Source organism: Sinohyriopsis cumingii, chromosome 2 (assembly GCF_028554795.1).
Source record: "Sinohyriopsis cumingii isolate HCF-2022 chromosome 2, ASM2855479v2, whole genome shotgun sequence".
Classification (NCBI taxonomy): Eukaryota; Metazoa; Mollusca; class Bivalvia; order Unionida; family Unionidae; genus Sinohyriopsis; species Sinohyriopsis cumingii.
In genome coordinates this window covers 14,796,193-14,818,198 of record NC_142962.1, presented here as the reverse complement: position 1 = coordinate 14,818,198, position 22,006 = coordinate 14,796,193, and the positions used below count along the sequence as shown (strand labels likewise).

Genomic DNA, 22,006 nt, shown 5'->3' with positions numbered 1-22,006 from the left:
CAGTTGTCTGTCGTCGTTATTTTTCGACATAACTAGTTTTAAAATCAAAATGTGAAGTTGAAAATATGTCTCATGAGCGACACTAGCATATAGTAAATATTCAACATTCTTTTGAATATTCCTCTAATGCGCAGTGATCCATATCTTCCGACTTCCCATAATTAACTAAAACATAAGTTTTCCAAAATAATCCAAGGTTTGGCGACCTGCGTAAAAAATTATACGTACAGAGAACAATATTGCTGCGATCTCATTTCAGGAATTAAAAAAATGTTTAGCGAAAAATAACGAAGATTAGGTTAACAAAATATACTATAGGCTAAAATAATATCCCTCTTAAAGCCGTTCATAGAAGAGGTTATAATAATAAGAAGAATGATGATGATCGTAATGATATGATGATGAAACAGTTTTTAAGATTATGTTCAGGAATTTTGATCATTTTTGTTTCTAATCTTTCTCAACTTTATGAACAGATCAAATGACATCTAGACTCTCTCTCTCTCTCTCTCTCTCTCTCTCTCTCTCTCTCACACACACACACACACACACACACACTTTAAGAATCTTTTTCTGGAATGTCTTTAAGCGGCAAAATTCTCTGATTGCTTCAAAATGTATTTTATATGTATATGAATTACTGTGTTAAGTCAATTAGTAAATATTCCTCTTGTCTATTCCTTTCGTTTAGTTTGTTGAAAATTGTAGTCATCCTCGCAATTAGAAACCATCACAACAAAAAATCATTTTGGCAGATTGTATCAATGCTGTTAATTATTTCTGAGTAACGCGTATAAAAACGTAATTACTTCATTATGACAAATTATATAATAAAAGAACCATGAGAGTATACGTTTCATTATAATGATGATTTTGTTTTCATGCAATATTTACTGTTAACGTCTTTTGGCATAATATGCCTTTCTTCAGTTTGCTTTTTCTTTTTTAAAGCAGCTTTGTCTCGTGTCTACATAAAGCATAAAACATAGATATCCTCATGATGTTTTTTTTCTGCAGTCAAAATTTAAGTATCTTGCAAAGGAAGAAGACAACTAAAATATGTCAGTTTTATGCGGCCTTCAAATGGATTTTAAATGACTTTAGTATATACAGGGTACATATTTACAAATATCACGTCAAGTTTATAAAACTTTTTTGTTTTTAGCTACGAGTTTTCAAATTGGCTAAGTCCTGGCCGACCCTAAACATGCTGATAAGTATTGTGGCGCGGACTATGGGCGCCTTAGGAAACCTAACGTTTGTGCTCGGGATAGTTGTGTTCATATTCGCCGTCATGGGGCAGCAGTTGTTTGGAGAAGACTATGCTAAATACGAAAGAGATTTCGGTGAAGAATTGCCGCGATGGAATTTCACGGATTTTATGCACTCGTTTATGATAGTATTCCGTGTGCTGTGTGGAGAATGGATAGAGTCAATGTGGGGATGCATGAGGGTATCCAGTTGGCCTTGTGTCCCCTTCTTTCTCCTAACCATGGTCATCGGGAATCTTGTGGTATGTGTAATTTGAAATAAATTTAAATTGTTAAACTCAACAAAGTGAATGTGCACCCACTCTGAGAAGTAGGGAAGAAAGAGTCAAATAACTAACACTTCCGAAATAGAAGGTATTCATTCAATTATTTTGAGGGAAAAAAATTAACTTCTTAAACTAATTATTGTAACATTTTTGTAATTGGTTATGCTTCGGTTTATTTTAGATATTTTTTATTTCTGTTCTCTGAAATAAAGCTCTGTTCTCTGAAATAAAGCTGTGTTCACTTGATAATTATTGTAGTTTTGCAATTTAAAACATCTAATGAAAATAGGAGGAACTATTCACTCATCAACATCAATAGTCTTCTTCATCTGTAAAATATGTATCAGTTGACCAACATTTATTCAGCCAAGTCCCATGGGTAATTAAGTCTAACAATGTTTTAGTTCTTTTACAATATCATGTTCAATTATTTATTTAACATTGTTAAAATCGAGACGGAGTCTGTACAATTAAAACAGGAAAATAGGTATATCATGATTTACCTCCTTGTCTCGATATTTTTATACTTAATCTATACTCTTCTTCGCCTCAAAAAAAGTCAAAATTGGTTTTAATCGTGTTATTTATTTTATAAACTTCTTTTTCATTTGCCGCAGGTAATATCATTATCTAAACTAAGGTGCTATTTACATACCGATTGAATTATTAAATTCCAAAACTATACCGTTCACAATTTAAATCGAATTAGTTTGTGTCTTAAATCCAGCTTGACAATGTTATCTCGGACTCTTGCATTTCTGGTTGTACAATAGGTCGGAGGGGTGGGGGTGGTTCTTTGCCAGTAACATTGATTGTTTTCTTTCTTTGGAGGTGGGAAACGTATAAATCTGAAAAGAATAGAATCATTGGTCTGACTCCTTTAAGTGTTAATTTCTGTATATCCTATAATAATGACATTCCAGGTCCTGAATCTCTTCCTTGCCTTGTTGCTGAGCTCGTTTGGATCTGAAAACCTCTCGTCCGGAACGGACTCTGGGGATGAAGAACCCAACAAATTAGCCCAGGCGTTTGACCGGTTCAGAAGGTTAGCAGACTATGTTCCGTTGTTCACTCATATATGGTGATGTACACTAGTTTTAAGAGAGTTATAAATAGTCATTGTCATTTTATGCGTCATTCATACATACATACATACATACATACATACATACATACATACATACTTACATACATGTGTATATGTCTTTATATGGAATAAAAATGATTGATGGATCATAAAATAAATATAATTAATTATTAATGACAACTAAAAATATATTTGTAATTTTCAATTTAGATAGATTGCCTGAATTGCACTGTTTACTACCTATGTGTCTTCTGATACAAATTTGTGTTTGATTTCGCAGCAAACAAAATCTTTTGAAAAAAAAAAGAAAATGAAAACCAATTTTTCTATTGTGACTATTACAAATAATAATAATAATAATAATAATAATAATAATAATAATAATGAAGACGAATGATGTTATTGAAAGAGTATCAGCTATGAAGCATTAGCTGATCAGACGCAAAAGTTGTATTCATATTAAGATTCTCTAAATGAAAGATAGTAGAAATATAGAGCTCTAAAAATGACAGTAATATGCTTTGAATCTTATTGCAAAATTATTTTGAAAATGTACTAAATTATTATCATAATGATTGGATTAAAACATGTCTAAAATTTGGCCCATAAGTCAATAATGACGGACGTGAACTGGATTCTTTCCAGGGAGACAAATTACAGCTTCCTAGTATGGAAAATAACGGAAATCTTGAGTTGGGGACGACGGACAGCATATTGTAAATTTGCTTGACATTGTAACTCAATGAGTATATAATATCTTTGCAGTCATATGCTACTCTGAAATCGGAAGTACTAGTTACATGTGCCGTCATGAGTCACACTCTGTCATGACAGTCATAAAAGTAGTACAAGACGAGGCTTAGCTCAAAGGAAACAAATCATCTAGTGTCCTTATAAGCATGAATCAACCTACATATTTAAACTGCGCCATATTGTCTACGTCTCTGATTGTTATTCATGGAGTCTTGTTATTGGAGCAAATGACATTTCCAAAATATCGATTGCATTGTCCATCTTTATTAGGACAGAAAGATGTATGTTAATCAACGAAACTGAAGATAGGAGATACTCATCTTTGGTAGACTCTCAGCAACTTATATCCGACAGAATTCGATCAAAGCTTGAGTAATGAATCAAATAAGGAACCATATTTAATTGGGTAATATGAAAATGAAGCATCCTTTATATCTCTGTTTTTGCTTCCTCTTGTTTCTCGTCCTTCAGTTGGAATTTGTTACCAAATGTACTACCAACCTGTGATTTAGTGACATTTTTATAATTCTTGTATTCCCCTTCACCTGTTATTCTTCACCGAGTATGCAGAGAAATTAGCTGTCTAACCTTTTTTGCAGATTTGGAAACTGGATCAAAGTGAACATGATTGTGTGCGTCAAGGTTAAGCTGTCGACGTCAAAAAAGCATCCTCTGTCAAGAGTGAACGGCAAGGAAGCATTCGCAGACGGCTCTGTTATTGGTAATGGCAACGTGCTTGACTCCCAGGTGGCGGTTGATTGTGGGCACATTTCACCTTCCAAAACAACAGGTTCACCCTCATCTCTATCATGACTTTCACCAAACACACCTCAACAGCTTTTACAAAACGATTTCAAAGGGACCCACCAACCTCTCTTTGTATTTCATTGCATGGCTTAGGTGTGATATGGATTGTCTAGAATAGCTACATGTTTTGATGGTTTCTTTAATGTGTGTGCAAAATATTAACACAGGCAGGAACAACGATTTGTGCCTCATACACTTTTTTGATACATTTAATGTCTCGGTGGGCTTCAATCCTGGTGAATTAAATTCAGGAACTTTATTTACGTGTCTCATTTGAAAATGGATAAATTACACGATATTTTTTTTTTCCTTTCCTTGTGTTAGAGATAGTAATATGTTTAAATTTACACGCAAATTATCACTGTATATTTGCATATTTGCTAAGTATAATAATACAAAACATGACATAATGTCAGTCAAGGGAAGAAATCGTTTCAAGACATTCAAATGAATAAAATGAAAAGAAACACCGACACTCTGAAATGCTTGATCCATGTATCACCTACTTTAAGGAGCTTCATGCTTGATAGTCGGCAAGACAAGGTCCATACCAAAATTTCTCGATGTTGCTAAAGTTTGTTAGAGTCACAAAGGAAGCTAACCGAATCGTATTTAAACATTGTTATGAGCTTTGCTCCATGATGAAAATTTAGTCCAGGTTCTGGTGACAGGAAGCTTTTGAGGATTCTAAGTACACATTTTGGGTGCCAAAATTCCCCATAATACACGTTATGAATGTGTGCACTGCATTTAAATCACTCAATGTTGCATGTACACACAGTTTTGTTTACTTAATATAGTACGGCTTTTACATAAATCATTACTACATTCATGACACAATTTCATATACTACTCTAGTATTACAAGCACAAATCTCCCAAATATCTGTATGCAAAGAGTAATTATATCTGTGTGTGTGTGTGTGTGTGAGCGCGCTTTAGCAAAAGCCGCAGCTTTTTAGAAATCTCTTTGTATTCTTTTCTCTGGATGGCTTACATTTAAGGTCGGCTAGTATTCTAATAAACATAAACCTTGATGTTGGGAGATTTGTGCTTGTAAATATCATACTAATTGTGTATATTACAAATTCGCATCTCATATTAATTGTGTATATTACAAATGTGTATCTCGTATTAATTGTGTATATTAGAAATGTGTATCTCATATTAATTATGTATATTAGAAATGTGTATCTCATATTAATTGTGTATATTTACAAATGTGTATCTCATATTAATGGTGTATATTAGACACGTGCGAACTAAGATTGAATCCGTAATTTTAAATTCATAATCGACATAGAGAATGGTAATTAACTGACAATGTATGTATGATTTTACAATTAAATTGTGACATAATTCAGAAAAGCGGTTTCTTCTATGAAGACAAGCTCGTTTTTTCACTTTGCAAGTGAACCAATATCTGTATGCAAAGAGTAATTATATCTGATACAGTTTGTCTATAGAGCAAACCTTTGCAAAGACTTAAGGTTTTGGGGGATTGTGTGGGTATTTTTGTGTTGTTTTAGTTTTTTACTTGAAAGGTAAGCCTAATTTCGAGGATTGGCTAAGTTTTATATCTATCTGAGTTATATATATATATATATATATATATATATATATATATATATATATATATATATATATATGGGAGTCAGAATCGCTATCTAAAATTTATAATCGAAACTTCTGATTGACAAACGGTCATGTAAAGTTGTGTGAATTTAACAATTTTCTTTGTGTTTACTGTTTTTCTTCCCTATCTGTTATATAATTGCCTTCCAGGAAGACTGGCTAATAGCTGAAAGCGCTTGTTATATATATAATATATAGGTATCCTTTCCTATCAAAATGCTTTCATTATTTTCAATTTTGCTTTCGCCATTGCATATGTAGCGAATAAACGTCTCGAAAGAAGTGTTGACAAAATATGTCAAAAAATCATTCTTCCATTTTGAAGGAAAAGATGGCTTTACAATATGTGCATACAATGCTTTAATAAGCGACAGAGAAGTTATACTTACTATGCTTCGTGGTACTTAATATACAAGCTTCGAATGCATTAAAAGTATGTTGTTTATAAAACCACTACAAGACGGTTCAAGTATTATATGATTAAATTTTCAGTGATGGATGGCGATATACCAGATGGAATGGTAAGAATATATATTTGTTTCTATTTTGCATATGAAATTTTATGCATCTTCAATGACACCTTTTTGCACTTAGACTCCGGTTTTGTAACCATCTAAACTGTCTTACTTACCCTCCTTGTAGTTGTTTGTTTGATTGTGAATTGGTGTTGAATTTTTCTTTGTTTGTCATGCCTGTTACTGTTTTATATTAGTATGAAAATTTGCATGATTCAATTGTGATTTTATTTCTAAAACATCTATCATGCAAGCAATAAGCTTGCTCTAGTTAGCTTTCCAAATTAAGTTTTCAAGCGTTTTATGTTTCTTTAATAACACAACAGCAACAACACAAATTATGCAAAACAATTGGCAATATTTAGTAATTATATTCAAAATGCGGTATATAATAAACATTTTTTTCCTATAGCAAAAACCTTTCTTCTTTGCATCGCTGATTGTATGTGACTTTCTATTGCATATTGTCTCTTTAAAGTAGCTATAAAAAAATCAACAATTTTCTTTCCATTTATCTATCCTCGTCTATTCTCATTAATGTTTTGTACTTCCTGTGTTTAATTACATTGCCCTCATCTGTTTTCACTGGATCTAGTTCTTGGTATGTTTCGCTGTTTAAATGTATATTCCGTATCTGTTCTCGTTAAATCATTGTTCTGGTAATTCTTGTCAATTCTCATCTCTTTTCGTTAAATCTTCGTCCCGGTAGGTCCTCTTTGTTCATATATGTTCTCATTAAATCGTTATTCTGCTACTTCTCGTCTATTTAAAATTGCCTCGGTCATGATCTGCTCTCACCAAATCTTTGCTCTGGTACTTCTTGTCTGTTTCCATTTAATCTCGTTAAACCTTCGTCCTGTTATTTCTTGTACGTTTCTATCTGTTCTCATTTAATCTTTGTCCTGGTACATTTGGTGTGAGATGCATATGTCTCCATCTTTTATCAATAAAATTTTATCCTGGTACTTCTTGTCCTTTCCCATATGTTCTCATTAGATATTTGTTTTGCTTTTTTGTCAGTTTATATGCGCATGTGTTCATCGGTTCTCATTAAATCTTTGTCCTAGCACGTCCTAATTCCACCTGTTTTCATTAACTCTTTGTCGTTGTACTTCGCGAGTGTTGAAATGCATCTGTTCACACCTGTTCTCATTAAAACATTGTCCTGGTACTTCTTGTCTGACCCCATCTGTTCTCATCAAATCTTTGTCCTTGTACTTTTTTCAGATGTACCTAATCTCACCTGTTCTCGTTAAATCGGTGTCCTTGTATTTCTTGTCATGACCACATCTGTTCCCATTAAACCTTCGTCCTGGTACTTCTTGTACATCCCCTAATGCTCTCTTTAAATATTTTCGTGGTACTTCTTGCCTGTTTAATTGCGTCTGTTCCCACATGTTTTCATTAATGCTTTGTCCTGGTACATCTTGTCTGTTTAAATGCACTTGTCCCCATCTGTCCTCATTAGATCTTTGTCTCTGTATATTATATCTGTTTATATGCACATATCCCCGTCTGCTCGCATTAAATCTTTACCCTGGTATTTTCTGTGTGATCAAATGCATCTTGCCCATCTGTTCTGATTACATCTTTGTTCTGATACTTCTTTTATGGTTCCATCCTTTCTAATTAAATCTGTGTTCGCGTACTTCTTATCTGGATCCATATGTTCTCATTTAATCTCTTCGGCTGATAATTATATATGTCCCCGTATTCTCTAATTAAGTCTTTGTCCTCGTACATCATGTCTTCCCATTTATTTCCATTAAATATTTGTCATATTACCTTTTTTCTGTCCACATTTGCTCCCATTAAATCTTTGTCATGGTATCTTCTCTGTGTAAATGCGTGGATTCTGTCTGCATCTTCTTAAAGCCTTATCCTGTTACTTTTCTTCCACATCTATTCTCATTAAATCTTTTTCTTAGCACCTCTTGTCTGTTTACATGCATCCGTCCCGGTCTGTTCTCACTAAATCGTTGCCGCGGTACTTCTTTGTATGTTCAAATATATATGTCCTCAAGGTTCACATGAAATCTTTGTCTCGGCACTTCTTGTCTTTCCCCATCTGATCTCATTTAATCTTTGTCCATCTTTGTCATGGCACTTTTAATCTATATAAATGCATTTGTCGCCATCTAATTAAATACTTTTCGTGGTACTTCTTGCCTTTCCCATTTTCTCTCAGATCTTTCTCCCGGTACTTTTTGTACGTTCACATCTATGCTCATGAAATCTTTGTTCTAGTACGTTTTTATCTGTTGAAATACATCTGTCGCGATCTAATGAAGTCCTTGGTTTGGGATTTTTTTGTCTCTCTCCATCTGTTCTCATTAAATCTTTGTCATGGATTTTTTTTTTGGTATGTTCCCATCTATCTTCATTAAATCTTTTATCTTGGTACTTGCATCCGTCCCAATCTGTTTAATCAAATATATGATTTTGTACTTTGTTTGTCCTCATATGTTCTCATTACATTTTCCTCCGGTTACTTGTTTGGAATCATCTGATATCATCAATTCTTTGTACGGGTAGTTCATACATGTTCTGGTCTGTCCTTATAACATGTTTGTCATTTCTTGTCTGCCGCCCCCCCCCCCGTTCTCAATAAATCTTTGTCCTGGTACGTCTTGTATGTTTAATGCATCTGTCCCCATCTGTTACTGTTACATGTTTGTCATTTCTTGTCTGCCCCACCCCACACCCCCGTTCTCAATAAATCTTTGTCTTTGTACGCCTTGTCTGTTATTTTTGTTGTTTGCTCTGATCTATTCTCATTAACGGTTGGTCCTGGTATTTCCTGTCTGTTACAATGCATCCGCCCATATTTTTTCTAAGTAAATCTTTTTTCTTGGTAATCCTTGCCTGTCCCCATCTGTTCTCTGTAAATCCTTCCCTGCTGATTTTTATGTCACAGTATACTCTCATTAAATATTTGTCTTAGTACGTCGTGTATGTTTAAATGCGTCTGTCCCCATCTGTTCTTAATAAATATTTGTCCTGATACATTTACCCTTTTAAACGCATCTGCCTCTATGCGTTCTGAGGACTCCTTTATAGCAATATTATGTTTATGTGCGTCTAGATTCATCTATTCTCATTACATCGTTGTACGGATGTTTCTAGTGTGTCCCAACTTGTTTCCATTCAATGTGTTGCTACTTCTTGTCTGTCTTTATTAATTTTTTTTCCTGGTGCCTCGTGTCTGCCCCCATCTGTCTCCGTACAATTTAACGCTCGAAAACTGTTGATTTTGTTTTTTTGAATATCTAAAATCAATTTTTTAAAATCTCTTTGTCCTCAAGAAATGTATTCTACTTGTGCTTTTTATAAGTATTGGGCAACCATTCAGATGCTGTATGCTTTTATCGTCTTATTTTGTTCCTTCCTTCCATGGCTTTCGTATAGTTGTCTCGTATATATACTGAATTATTAAAGCGATGTTTGAGCGTTTGTTTTTCTTACCTAACAATTGACAAGTGCATATCAAAGTAATAATTTATAGTTAAATATTCGAATGTGTATTTTTCTTATTTTGTACGTTGATTAAAAATACTTGCAAAAACTAAGAGCAACATAATAAGAACTGCCTTAAGTCGAATATTGGAAATGACTGCTTAGTGTGGGTGGAGATGTGGTTGGGGTGGTCTGAGCATGGAAAGTTTCTATATTACAGTCCTCACAGTAGATTAACTCTTCTTTGTATCATATTATCATGGTTACAACGCTATAAATATAGTGGTAGACTACTACCTAAAAGAAAACTGTATCTTTTGATAATTGCATCATGCAATATACATTTCATTTGTTGTGATATTTACTCTGAAATATTGTAATGCTGAAATGCAAAGATTTTGCCTAATACATAAGAGGAAAAAGTCAGAAATGTATTATTACTCCAAGTGATGCGGCATAGGGTTGACAATGTTGCAATCTATCACGCGACATACATCGTAGTATATCCATAATGCCATAGCGTAACACTTATAAGATATATCCAGTCAGCGTGCATTGGTACCAATGCACAGAGACGATGAACTAAGGTTGATATTATCCATGAGTCAAAGCACTCGTACGGCAGCGATATTTTCTGACAGAGTATGGAATCTCGAGAGCTTAACAACTCTCCTTTCATATTGTCTTAAAATCGACGCAAATGTACATGCAATTTCGCTGACTGAACCTTTTTCCCTCTCAGCACTCAGAGGCGTCAACACGACCAGCCAGCAGGGCATCGAATGAAAAGAAAAGCCTGAGGTCTGACTCTGGCTCCAACCTCAGCAGTACGTCGGAGGGCATGGAGAATCAAAGTTTGAAGAAGGTGGATGCCGAGGGCGAACCCGAAATCAACGAGGTGGACGTTGAATTTGTGACTTACCCGGATGATTGCTTCTGTGAAGTCTGTAAAAGGAAATGTATTTGTTGTGCTAAAGTTGAGAATACTAAAATTGGCATGCTGTGGTGGAAGCTGAGATGCTTGGCATTCAAGCTATGTGAACACAAGTACTTTGAGACCTTCATCATCAGCATGATTGTCATGAGTAGCATAGCTCTGGTAAGTATAATCTCATTTTTATATCTAGTAAGTATAATCTCATTTCTATCTCTAGTAAGTATAATCTCATTTTTATCTCTAGTAAGTATAAACTCATTTTTATCTCTAGTAAGTATAATCTCATTTTTATCTCTAGTAAGTATAAACTCATTTTTATCTCTAGTAAGTATAATCTCATTTTTATATCTGGTAAGTATAATCTCATTTGTATCTCTAGTAAATATAATTTCATTTTATCCCTAGTAAGTATAATCTCATTTTTATCTCTGGTAAGTATAAGCTCATTTTTATCTCTTTCATTTTTTAAAAAGTCACCTCGAACTAGCTAATCTGCAGATAGGATATTCGTACCCACATCTACTGGTTTAAATACCCATGAATTACTGTAGACTATATTTAGTACTGCATAACTAATATGCATATGAAATATCCATACTTTTTATTCCTTAAGAGAAAGGTTATTTTACCGCTATTTCCAGCATTAAGAAAACAACATTACCTATATTTATGCATATACTCATACATACATACATACATACATACATACATACATACAAAGTAGGTATTAAGAGGGAATAATGTTGCAGGGAACAGTTGTTATGATATTAAAAATAGCTGCTGTTTTTGGTGTTGTTAATATGGTAGTAGCAGTAGTGATGGTAGTAGTAGTAGTATTAACATTATCCTCAACAGGATTATTATTATTATTATTATTATTATTATTATTATTATTATTATTCAGGCCCTAGAGGACTACAATTTATCATCGAGGCCAGTTCTCGGTGATGTTCTGCGATATTGTGACAAGTGTTTCACATACATCTTCATAGGTGAGATGGTGATTAAGTGGTTTGCTTTTGGGTTTAAGAAGTACTTTACCGATGCTTGGTGCTGGCTGGACTTTGTAATTGTTGGGGTAAGTGATAGGTTCTATTAATTCTTCATTTCATTTACTTCATTGATCGTATGCTGGAGCATCAGTATGGATATTCGATATACATGATATACTTTATGTTATTATGACTTATTGCGGCAGTCATGTTTCCAGTTTATTCCATCATCATACCAACAGCATAACAGGTATTTATCTATCAAACAGAATTATCTTCATATAAAACAAATATTATTGTTATTGACTTCAGATGGATTACTTTTGTCCATTTATCAGACGAATAAATTATGTCCAGTTGTCAGGCAGATGGATACATTGTGTCCAATTGTCAGGCAGATGGGTAAAGCATGTCTAGTTGTCAACAGATGAGTAAATTATATCCAACTGTCAGAAATATGGGTAAACTATGTCCAGTTGTCAGACATTTTAAAAATATCTGGTTTAAGCATAGTCGCTGCAGAGCATCCTAAATTTCAAATCAGGCTCTATCCCAAACACTCCTTAAAATGTTGAACTTACCAGGACATTGCTTTGTCCAGTACAAAGATAAAAGTAGCCCATGTCATATTTAGAATCGCTTCAATGCTTGAAATACATGTATTCGCAGATATCAATAGTAATGCTGGCGGCAGAGAGTATGGGCATGGGTGAGGTCGGGGCTTTCAAAGCGCTGAGAACTCTGAGAGCACTAAGACCGCTGAGGGCCGTCTCCAGATGGGAAGGAATGAGGGTATTTTTACTGCTTCCACCTCCCCCGTTCTTTTGTCTTTCTTATTATTGTTGTATTTTTCATTATCATTAATTCTTTTATTATTGTCAGGTTCCTGTTCATAGTCTTCGGAGAGAGAGAGAGAGTGAAAGTGAGTGGAGGACCGATAGATGACTTTGGACATTATCTATGCCTTCATTTGCAATGGAGTAATAAAATGAACTGATGCATCTATTAAGATATTATTTGACTGGTTGTTGTTGGGAATATTTTTACAGCAAATAATAATATTATAAACAAAATAATAATTAGAAAGAATCTCGTCACTTTATTTTGATTGTCTTATTTTTAAAAAAACGAATACTTTATACTATGAAAGTATTATGTGTATATAATTGGTAATTGTCAAATTTTTCTCCGTGATAATACTTTATAACTGTATTTTGTACTCGATTTTGTCCAAAATCAAGATCATATTTTTCGTGACAGATAACGTTTATTTTTGTAAGCAAATAATAAATCGCTAATATTTTCTTTATGAGTGTGGGTTAAAAATTAGGATCATTATCAATAGAGGTAAACATATTTATTAGATTCTGGTTCATGGTTATTAGAATTCCTCTTTAAAAATGTCCAGCCGACCTGATGTTTTCCACATTCTATAATTTTAGTAGCATAACATTCTAGAATGGAAGTTTCCATTAACTGATAGGTTTTTTTTATAAAGAAAATGAGTTGTGTGACTTATGTCAGGTATATGGCTTTATAACCTTGTTAATCTATAATAAAAAATTATTCGTGCTGTAAGAGGTTGAAGCAGAATCGGTCATTATGTTCTGTTTAGTATTTGAATTCGCTTCGAATTATCGATTCAAAATATTATTCTCTGGAGCTACAAAGTGCTCAGTAGTGTTCTTGAACAGCGACATTAACTGGGAATTATAGTGAATTCAAACAAGTATATATTGGATTATATTTTTGTGATTCATATAAAGACTGTTTACACATCATCACACTTCAGGCCATTGGTATTTTAGCATATTTGAGATTACAGGCACATCAACACCTTTAGCGTCGGATATTATTTCGAACACCACTGAAATTTAATTATAACTTTATTCATTAGGACTGGTAATAAACCTTTTTGGACTATTTTGTGATTTAATTTGCAATAATGTGTATGTTTACATTTTCACTTTGTATTCTTGAGAAATAAATTATTTGTTGAATATTTACAAAATTTGCTGGTGTTCGCTCTTTTCAATTATTTAGTTTAAGACCAAAATGTCGTAATACAACGAAACTCAATACCAATGTCAAATATACTTCGATGTTATTTAGTGGATAGTGCATGCTTACTGAACGAACACATATAAAGAATGCAGAGAAAGAATTAATTAATGAAGGACTAATACTTCATTATCCATAAAATATTGATACTATTGGTACCACTAAGTTATCTATATTTTCTACAGGTTGTAGTGAATGCCTTAATTAAGGCGATACCGGCCATTTTCAATGTCATGCTCGTGTGTCTCGTCTTTTGGTTGATATTCGGTATTGTGGGAGTCCAGCTCTTTTCTGGAAAGTTCTATAAATGTGCAGACAAAGATGGCAATAAACTGAACCGCACGGAAGTAATCAACAAGACACAATGTCTGGAGATGGAGAAGGCGGGTCGAAATGTAAGCTGGATCAATGCACCAATTAACTTCGACAACGTTCTCAACTCGTATCTAGCACTCTTTCAAGTGGTAAGTTTCTGAAATTGGCTGAATGTTAATTTGTAACTCCAACGTCCATTCTGAAAGAGTTCTCCAACTTTTACCTATTCGTAATTAGGAGCTGAAGGGTGATATTAAGTTTTTAAATTGGACCTTTTACAGTAAAGATTGTATTTTGATTACTTGCAACGTTTCTGGGACTTACTGACTGAATGAAAAGGGAATTTAAAGAATGTAAAATGCGTGAGTACGTAGGGAAAAATTGCCTAAAACATCCAGTCATCACATTAAACATATTTACTTCAGCGAAAAAAGAAGCATAACTCGTCTAGTAAGTTCGTAGTGTTCATCGTTTTGAAGGATTCTTACAAGTGGCAAGAAATTCATCACAGTCTTCACACAAACCACTACAGAAAAGGTTCCTCCCGGTAAAGTACAAATTTTAGAATCGTTATTTTTATGTTTTATAGTTGCACTACAGAAAAGGCTGATCCCGGTAAAGTACAAATTTTAGAATCGTTATTTTTATGTTTTATAGTTGCACTACAGAAAAGGCTCATCCCGGTAAAGTACAAATTTCAGAATTTTTAGTTTTATGGTTTATAGTTGCCTTTCTTAGACAGTTACTTTTTATCAGATTATTTACTGCAAATTTATAAAGTATGCTTTTCCGCACTGTAAAATCAAAAACTGCATTAGAATGACTTGCAAGACTTTTCAAGTCATTGATATATAATCCCCAAAATAATGTTACATTGCAGACCATTTTTATATTTTAATATGGAGACGCCTTACACCTTGACTAATTTATCAAACTGCTTAATTCATGTATCTTGTTGTCGAGGTATTCGTGAAATATTTTTTACATTGATGTTGTGTTGGTTCTATTTAAACTGTCCGGCATATGAATATATTTTTAAAAAATGCGGATGCTAATTTTAGGTGTATCGGTAAATATCTGGTTTAAAAATAATTATATATTTCAAGTAAAACATATTAGACTTCGATTCAAAATGCAATAGTTAAAAGTCATATCATTGTTGAAAACCCGGGTTTCATAATGTTCAGTCGAACCTTTATTTTCAGAAAAGTACTAAATGTTTTCATTGAAAAGCAGCACAGATTTTCATTTGAGTAAAATAAATAACCGTTCTCTTTATAATCACCCTCTCCCCAAAATGTCTGGATCAACTTAGTATAGTTTTATCTATGCAATAGCGCCAAGTATGAAAATGTGTCTGCAAGTATAACCATAAACTGATTTTTAGTTTCACTATTGAACATTTAACGAATTCAGAGCTTACTTGTCTTTCCGCTGATATAGACTAAAAATAAATGATCTCTTCTACTTTAAGGCTACCTACAAGGGATGGGTTGACATCATGAATGATGCTATCGACATTATGGGAGTAAGTAGGCAACCGACTACTGCAATTATTTCTTGTATTTTAAAACTGATAAGGGTTAATCATAATGTGATCGGTAATTTGAAATGAACGATACGTTCATCTAACATACATTGTGTTCTAATGCTAGTTATATCGACTTTACTTTGAGTTCTAGAATAATCATCGGTTGTAATAAACTGGTAAATGTAGGTGAGGTGTATCGGCAGTGTATAACTTAAGTTGATTAAATGCATGAAATATATTGCATCATCACCCGCTTATCAATCTAAACGAAATTTCTTAACCTACAGTCTATTTTGCCACGCGTCAGTATATATATATATATATATATATATATATATATATATATATATATATATATATATATAACAAAATTATGTCATATAAAAAAAAAAATACATATTCTTTTAAAATAATTCGTCTTTCATGCCGTGTTTGTTTTTCATTCATTATAAGATATAAATGCTGCAAAATGTTCAGAATAATTGCTTAAACATTGGTGTTGATGCATTCGTGTCAGCAAAATCACCCTTGTGCTACTTTGATAAGTTAAACAATGTTACCTCAATTCGTCAGCCCGACCAACAACCGGAACGAGAGGTCAGCATTTATTTCTATCTGTACTTTGTGCTGTTCATCATATTCGGATCTTTCTTCACCCTGAACCTCTTCATCGGTGTCATTATCGACAACTTTAACCAACAGAAAAAAAAGGTATGTTTAATTGCAGACGTATGTATGGTTCATGTAGTTAACTAGTAGTGACTTACAAAAGAGGAAATATAAGCCATTTTCTATTAGAGTTTTAAAATTTCTAATTGTATATAGTTAGGTTTTTTAAAATTATCTTTCCAGTTACTTATAAATATATAATTTAGTCCAGTACCATGCAATAATGTTCGTTTATTTGTATATACTATATATAATGCACTTTGTATATGGTTGCAGTGTGTAATAACATGTTGTAATAAAGAATGATAAGATGTCAAATAAGAATAATGATCCATACTTTAGTTGCTAAAGCCGATTAGAATGACCACCAATCGTGTGAATTAACAATACAAGATGTTTATAATGTTGTGTTATTAATTCTTCAAAAGGATTTTGCTTTTGAAAGCTACTTTTCAACCCGTCGACATCAAGGCATTGATTTCTATATCAAATAAGGAGTTTATGCAAGTAATATATCCTATTATTTTTACTGTGTCTTAATATTAAAGCATTTCTCATCTCATTGCAAGGGGAATATTAGTATATACCTGTCCCGTTACTAAAACGTTTTCAACCGAACGCTATAACTTGAGGAAAATAGACACTTCACCCTTGAAGCCACACACAAAAATTCCATTAGCAATATTTGTGAAACGATGCAAGTAGTCTGTTCTTATATTGAAATTATATGTTTTTCACTGACGGTCTGTTTGGGTCACAGTAAACATTTTATGTATGCAGATACCTCTTAAAACACAACATGTAGGATTTTGTATTACACTTTCGATACAGATAAGAAGTAACTGATCAAATTTCTTTTCTTATTTCATATTACCTTTACGACAATGCAATCCTTGCGGTCATCATTGAAAGCCATTTCCATGATCCAGTTTGTTTTCTCGTCGGATATTACTTTTACGAAAAGGCAATCCTTGCGGTCATCATTAACTTGTCATGTCCATGGTCCAAGTAGTTTTCTCATCGCATTTACTTTTACGAAAAGCAGTCCTTGCGGTCATCATTAACTTGTCATGTACATGGTCCAAGTAGTTTTCTCATCGCATTTACTTTTACGAAAAGCAATCCTTGCAGTCATCATTAACTTGTCATATACATGGTCCAAGTAGTTTTCTCATCGCATTTACTTTTACGAAAAGCAATCCTTGCGGTCATCATTAACTTGTCATGTCCAAACTTAATTCTGAAGCATGGTTATATAAATCCTATTAAAAAATATGTGAAATGTACATTCATTCAAAGATGTTCCAATAACGCGTGTTTGGTATATCGTTAACTTCTCAACGATATCCATGTATTCTCACTTCTAGTCCATACTAAATGCTGCCTTTGTGTCCCTTTTAAACTTCAAAGGTTACGCTTTTTAACTAAACCATCCAAACTTATATTTATTGATTGAATGATTCTTTCCTTGATAAGTATATACATGTTTATTTAAATGCCAAAGAAAAGAAAATTAAATAATCCTGATTTTCAATTCAAGGTGGGATAAAGTATAGTTATGAGTGCCTATCGCAGTTTTGAAGAGGTAATTAGATTTTAAATATGAAGTATATTAAATATATTAAACTAGACAAATAACGGACAAATTTAACTCATTTGTAAGTACAAAATTTTAAAAGAAATTACAAAATATCGTACTATCAATTTGCAATGAGGTGAAATAATAACTTAAGCAATGACAGAATAAATTGAATACTTGCAGGTGATTCTGTATCATGGTTTAAAGGTTGTATAAGGTGATGATATTTGTAACAAAAGCGAGCATACTGTGGATAACATCGAATATATGTAGGTATATCGACTTTATTTGTTTCAACTTGTATCATTCATTAGGCAGGTGGTTCTCTGGAAATGTTCATGACTGAAGATCAGAAAAAATATTACAAGGCCATGAAGAGAATGGCGGCGAAGAGTCCCATCAAAGCTATACCGAGACCCAAAGTCAGTAGAGACTTGTAACTCCCTCCTTGGTCCATGTTGTCCTCATCTACTCTTACTGCGTAGACCAGCATCCATACCTGGCTGTTTATGTGCTCTTCGACGTCTCTTCCTCAATCTATATCGGTGTATAGATGTTTTATGTGTGTCTTTTTACTGCACTGACTAAATTTCAGAATTATTCACTTTGTGGAAACCTTGTACGATACGTGAGATGGGACAGTAAACAAAATTACACACAAAACAGTTGTCATTGCAGGACTTGGTAATTGCAGCGGGCAATTTCGAAATTTTTCCAACTTTCATTTCATGTCATTTGCAAAGATGACATTTATGCTATTTTATTAGCAACATATCCATGTCACCGTGCAGCAAAAATACATCATGTACTTTTGTCGGAGATTGTGGCATCAGTACAAACAAGAATAATTAGACAGCTTTTTAATTCAAAAGTATTGTTTGAAAGTAATCCTTGTCTGTCTCAGTATTATTTGACATTTATTTCAAAATTATGGATTTTAATCCTTATGGTAATAAATATAGTATTTATCCAATGTGGATGCTGCAGTCTTCGAACAAACGTCTTAAACTTGGCAGAATAGTCAGCTTTTCAGTTACTGTAGTATGCGATACGCATGACCTATCCATAATGTGCTCTGTAACCGTAGTAGCATTATTGACCTTTGACCTATATATTCTATCTGCAGGCTGGAGGGTCTCTTGAAATGTTCATGACCGATGACCAGAAAAAATATTACCAGGCAATGAAGAGGATGTCATCCAAGTCACCCCAGAAATCAATCCCTAGGCCTCGCGTTAGTTTTTATTGTCCATGCACAATCAATCATCCAAACAACTTTTTTTATAATTTGCAATACGTTTCCTGCATGGGACTACATAGTTCATTTGATATATTAATGAGCACCCACTGCACCAAAGTTTTGATCTTCTGCAGTTTGAATGTTATTTGCGGTTCTTATTCAAATATCGTGTCCATTTATAGCCTAATGTTTCTTTCCTTTTAGGTGATAGTAAGTATTACAGAAATTCTCTTCATTCGTTTCATTGAAACGGTGTATTTATAACAAGGAATATGATTTTCAATTTCACTTAATATAACAACTAATACGGTGCCATACACGCGTATCGCTAAATTGTTAATTTCCTCCTCAAAAAGTTACTATTTTGCGATCGCCCGATGCATAATTATGCTGTATGGTTTTCCAGTAGAGTGCATATATGTATTCTGAAATCTAGCGAATTATTTGGACACATTGAATCAGCAAGCAAAGAAATATCTAAATATTAACAAAAATATCTGATTTCCCTTATTCAAAAATATTTTTCGTCTATTTTTTCATCGATATCGTTTTTCTAAATTAAAAATACCAAAGATCCCTTAACAGAAATTCCTCTTATTGCTACTATGGGCGTTTTGCGAATGTTTTCCTATCCGATAATAACCTGCGGAAATTTCCCTTGCTGAAATTAGGTACATAATGCCTAATGGCTAAATATAGTAAATTGTACCTCGAAAAATTTACAAAGTCACGTAAATTCAGAGCGCGGATATTTATAAAAATTAGACATCGGAGGAAAACTATCAGCAAATATATTTTGGAGTTTAAAAAATATTTATCTGTTATAAAATCTTAGTTGTATAAAGTCTGAATATTTTGCATCATTAAATAAGTTTTGTTTATGAAGAAGATTATAAAAATGATTATTTTAAGGATTCATTATCATATTATAGCTTTACGATAAAGTGACGAAACTAAAACTAAACTAAAAAGCATAATCTATCCTGTATTTAATGACTGAAATTTTAATTAGTAATTGTTAAGCAGAAGACAGTAAAGCTGGTTAATTATTCTTTTATCTTAGTATGCGGTATATGGCTTGTGGTTTTCAGACTGTAGTCATTTTAACAGCACCTTGTACCCAGCACTGATATTATTTTGTTGTATGCTCATGATGCCCACAGTGATTTCCAGGGATGTCGCATTATACTTCCATATTTAATTTTAAAAGGAAATCGAAGCCAGAAATTACGAAAGAGAGAGAGAGAAAGAATATTTTCATATTGTTATAATTCGAGAGATAATTTTTTTTTCTCTTGGAGCAGAATATCAATAACTAGACTGATCATTTATAATTGTTCTTCAGACTTGAAGCAATTAATTTCAACTTCCAACAAATATAACTGCTTTATTCCGAAATCAAGACAAAAGGGATTTTTCGCCAGTGGGCATATTTCTTTACTTACTAACAAATCGGATCGTCCGTGAACGGTTGACAACAACCTTGGAAAGTAATTAATAATGGAGCTAACGATAGCAAATACAGGGTAAACCCTGTTTTTCCTAACTATTGAAACTACATAGAATACAGAACTTTAACACAAATCGTGGAAAAAACTGACGTCCAGGTAATCAGTTGTTTTTTACTTAGGAGACAAATATTTTGCTTTCACATATGATTTCTGAATGTCACTAGTTTTTAAAATTGACAATTTGTTTCAGTCAAGAAAATTTTGTTACGTATTTACTTAAGAAAATGCAAGTAATATATTTTATGCTGAATTAGATGCATATATCTTTAAAATTATATGTAATTTAAATCCAAAAATGCAAACTTCAGTTAAAAAATATTAAATAAGTAAAATATAGAAAAATCCATTCAACTTAAGACTTTCCTGACGTATTGATATCTATATATAACTGTGCAAAGCAAATATCATTGAGATAGAAAACTAAAGGAAGACATTTTGTGGTAAAGAAAACACGGTGATTTGTATGATTTAACTAGATCAACAATATGAATATATTTAACGATATAAAAGACTTATACTGATATAATTCATCCAAGACGAGAGAGATTTACTTTTACAGGAATATTTTGTGCCTTCTCGTCAAAGGACGAGGATGTAAAGGAAAGGATGGAAACAAAGCATTGTATATGGTCTTATTTCAGCCTAGAACATAAGTATTCTAGAAATTATTTTCACATTGATTTTTTTATCCACAAAGCTTGAATATTGATGTTGGCCTAGTGATCAAAAGTGATCACTATGTCGGACGTCTGCAAAGACGGACCCGACAACAAGAAACGCATGTGCATCGGCAGTCATTAAACGATAATGTAAGTTTTCACTCTATGTTGTCATTGTTAGTCGTTATCATTAGTATCTTTTATTTTTCCTAATTTCTCTTATATATATATATATATATATATATATATATATATATATATATATATATATATATATATATATATATATATATATATAATACAGAATATTAAAGCATCTTCTATATGCATGGGATATAGAATAGTAAGGCATGTTCTATATGCATGGTACAGAGGATATTAAAGCATTTTCTTTGAGTATGTAATACAGGCTAGCACAGCATCTTTGAGTACGTTATACAGGCTAGCACAGCATCTTTAAGTACGTTATACAGGCTAGAACAGCATCTTTGAGTACGTTATACAGGCTAGCACAGCATCTTTGAGTATGTAATACAGGCTAGCACAGCATCTTTGAGTATGTTATACAGGCTAGCACAGCATCTTTGAGTATGTTATACAGGCTAGCACAGCATCTTTGAGTATGTTATACAGGCTAGCACAGCATCTTTGAGTATGTAATACAGGATATTAAGGCGTATTCTATGTGCATGTGATATAGAATAGTAAGGCATTTTCTACAAT

The 22,006-nt window shown here is 33.0% G+C and overlaps 1 protein-coding gene across 1 annotated transcript in view; it reads left to right on the top strand.

Annotated features, from left to right (window-relative positions):
* Window positions 1-22,006, top strand: part of LOC149804371 (sodium channel protein para-like) — a 100,703-nt gene that overhangs the window by 67,436 nt on the left and 11,261 nt on the right. The window contains exons 16-26 of the mRNA XM_089932269.1: window positions 1,166-1,513; window positions 2,461-2,582; window positions 3,977-4,167; window positions 6,311-6,339; window positions 10,532-10,888; window positions 11,631-11,804; window positions 12,388-12,510; window positions 13,965-14,243; window positions 15,569-15,622; window positions 16,199-16,336; window positions 18,188-18,295. Coding sequence (XP_089788395.1) covers window positions 1,166-1,513; window positions 2,461-2,582; window positions 3,977-4,167; window positions 6,311-6,339; window positions 10,532-10,888; window positions 11,631-11,804; window positions 12,388-12,510; window positions 13,965-14,243; window positions 15,569-15,622; window positions 16,199-16,336; window positions 18,188-18,295 — 1,923 coding nt within the window. The remainder of the gene's footprint in view (window positions 1-1,165; window positions 1,514-2,460; window positions 2,583-3,976; window positions 4,168-6,310; window positions 6,340-10,531; window positions 10,889-11,630; window positions 11,805-12,387; window positions 12,511-13,964; window positions 14,244-15,568; window positions 15,623-16,198; window positions 16,337-18,187; window positions 18,296-22,006) is intronic.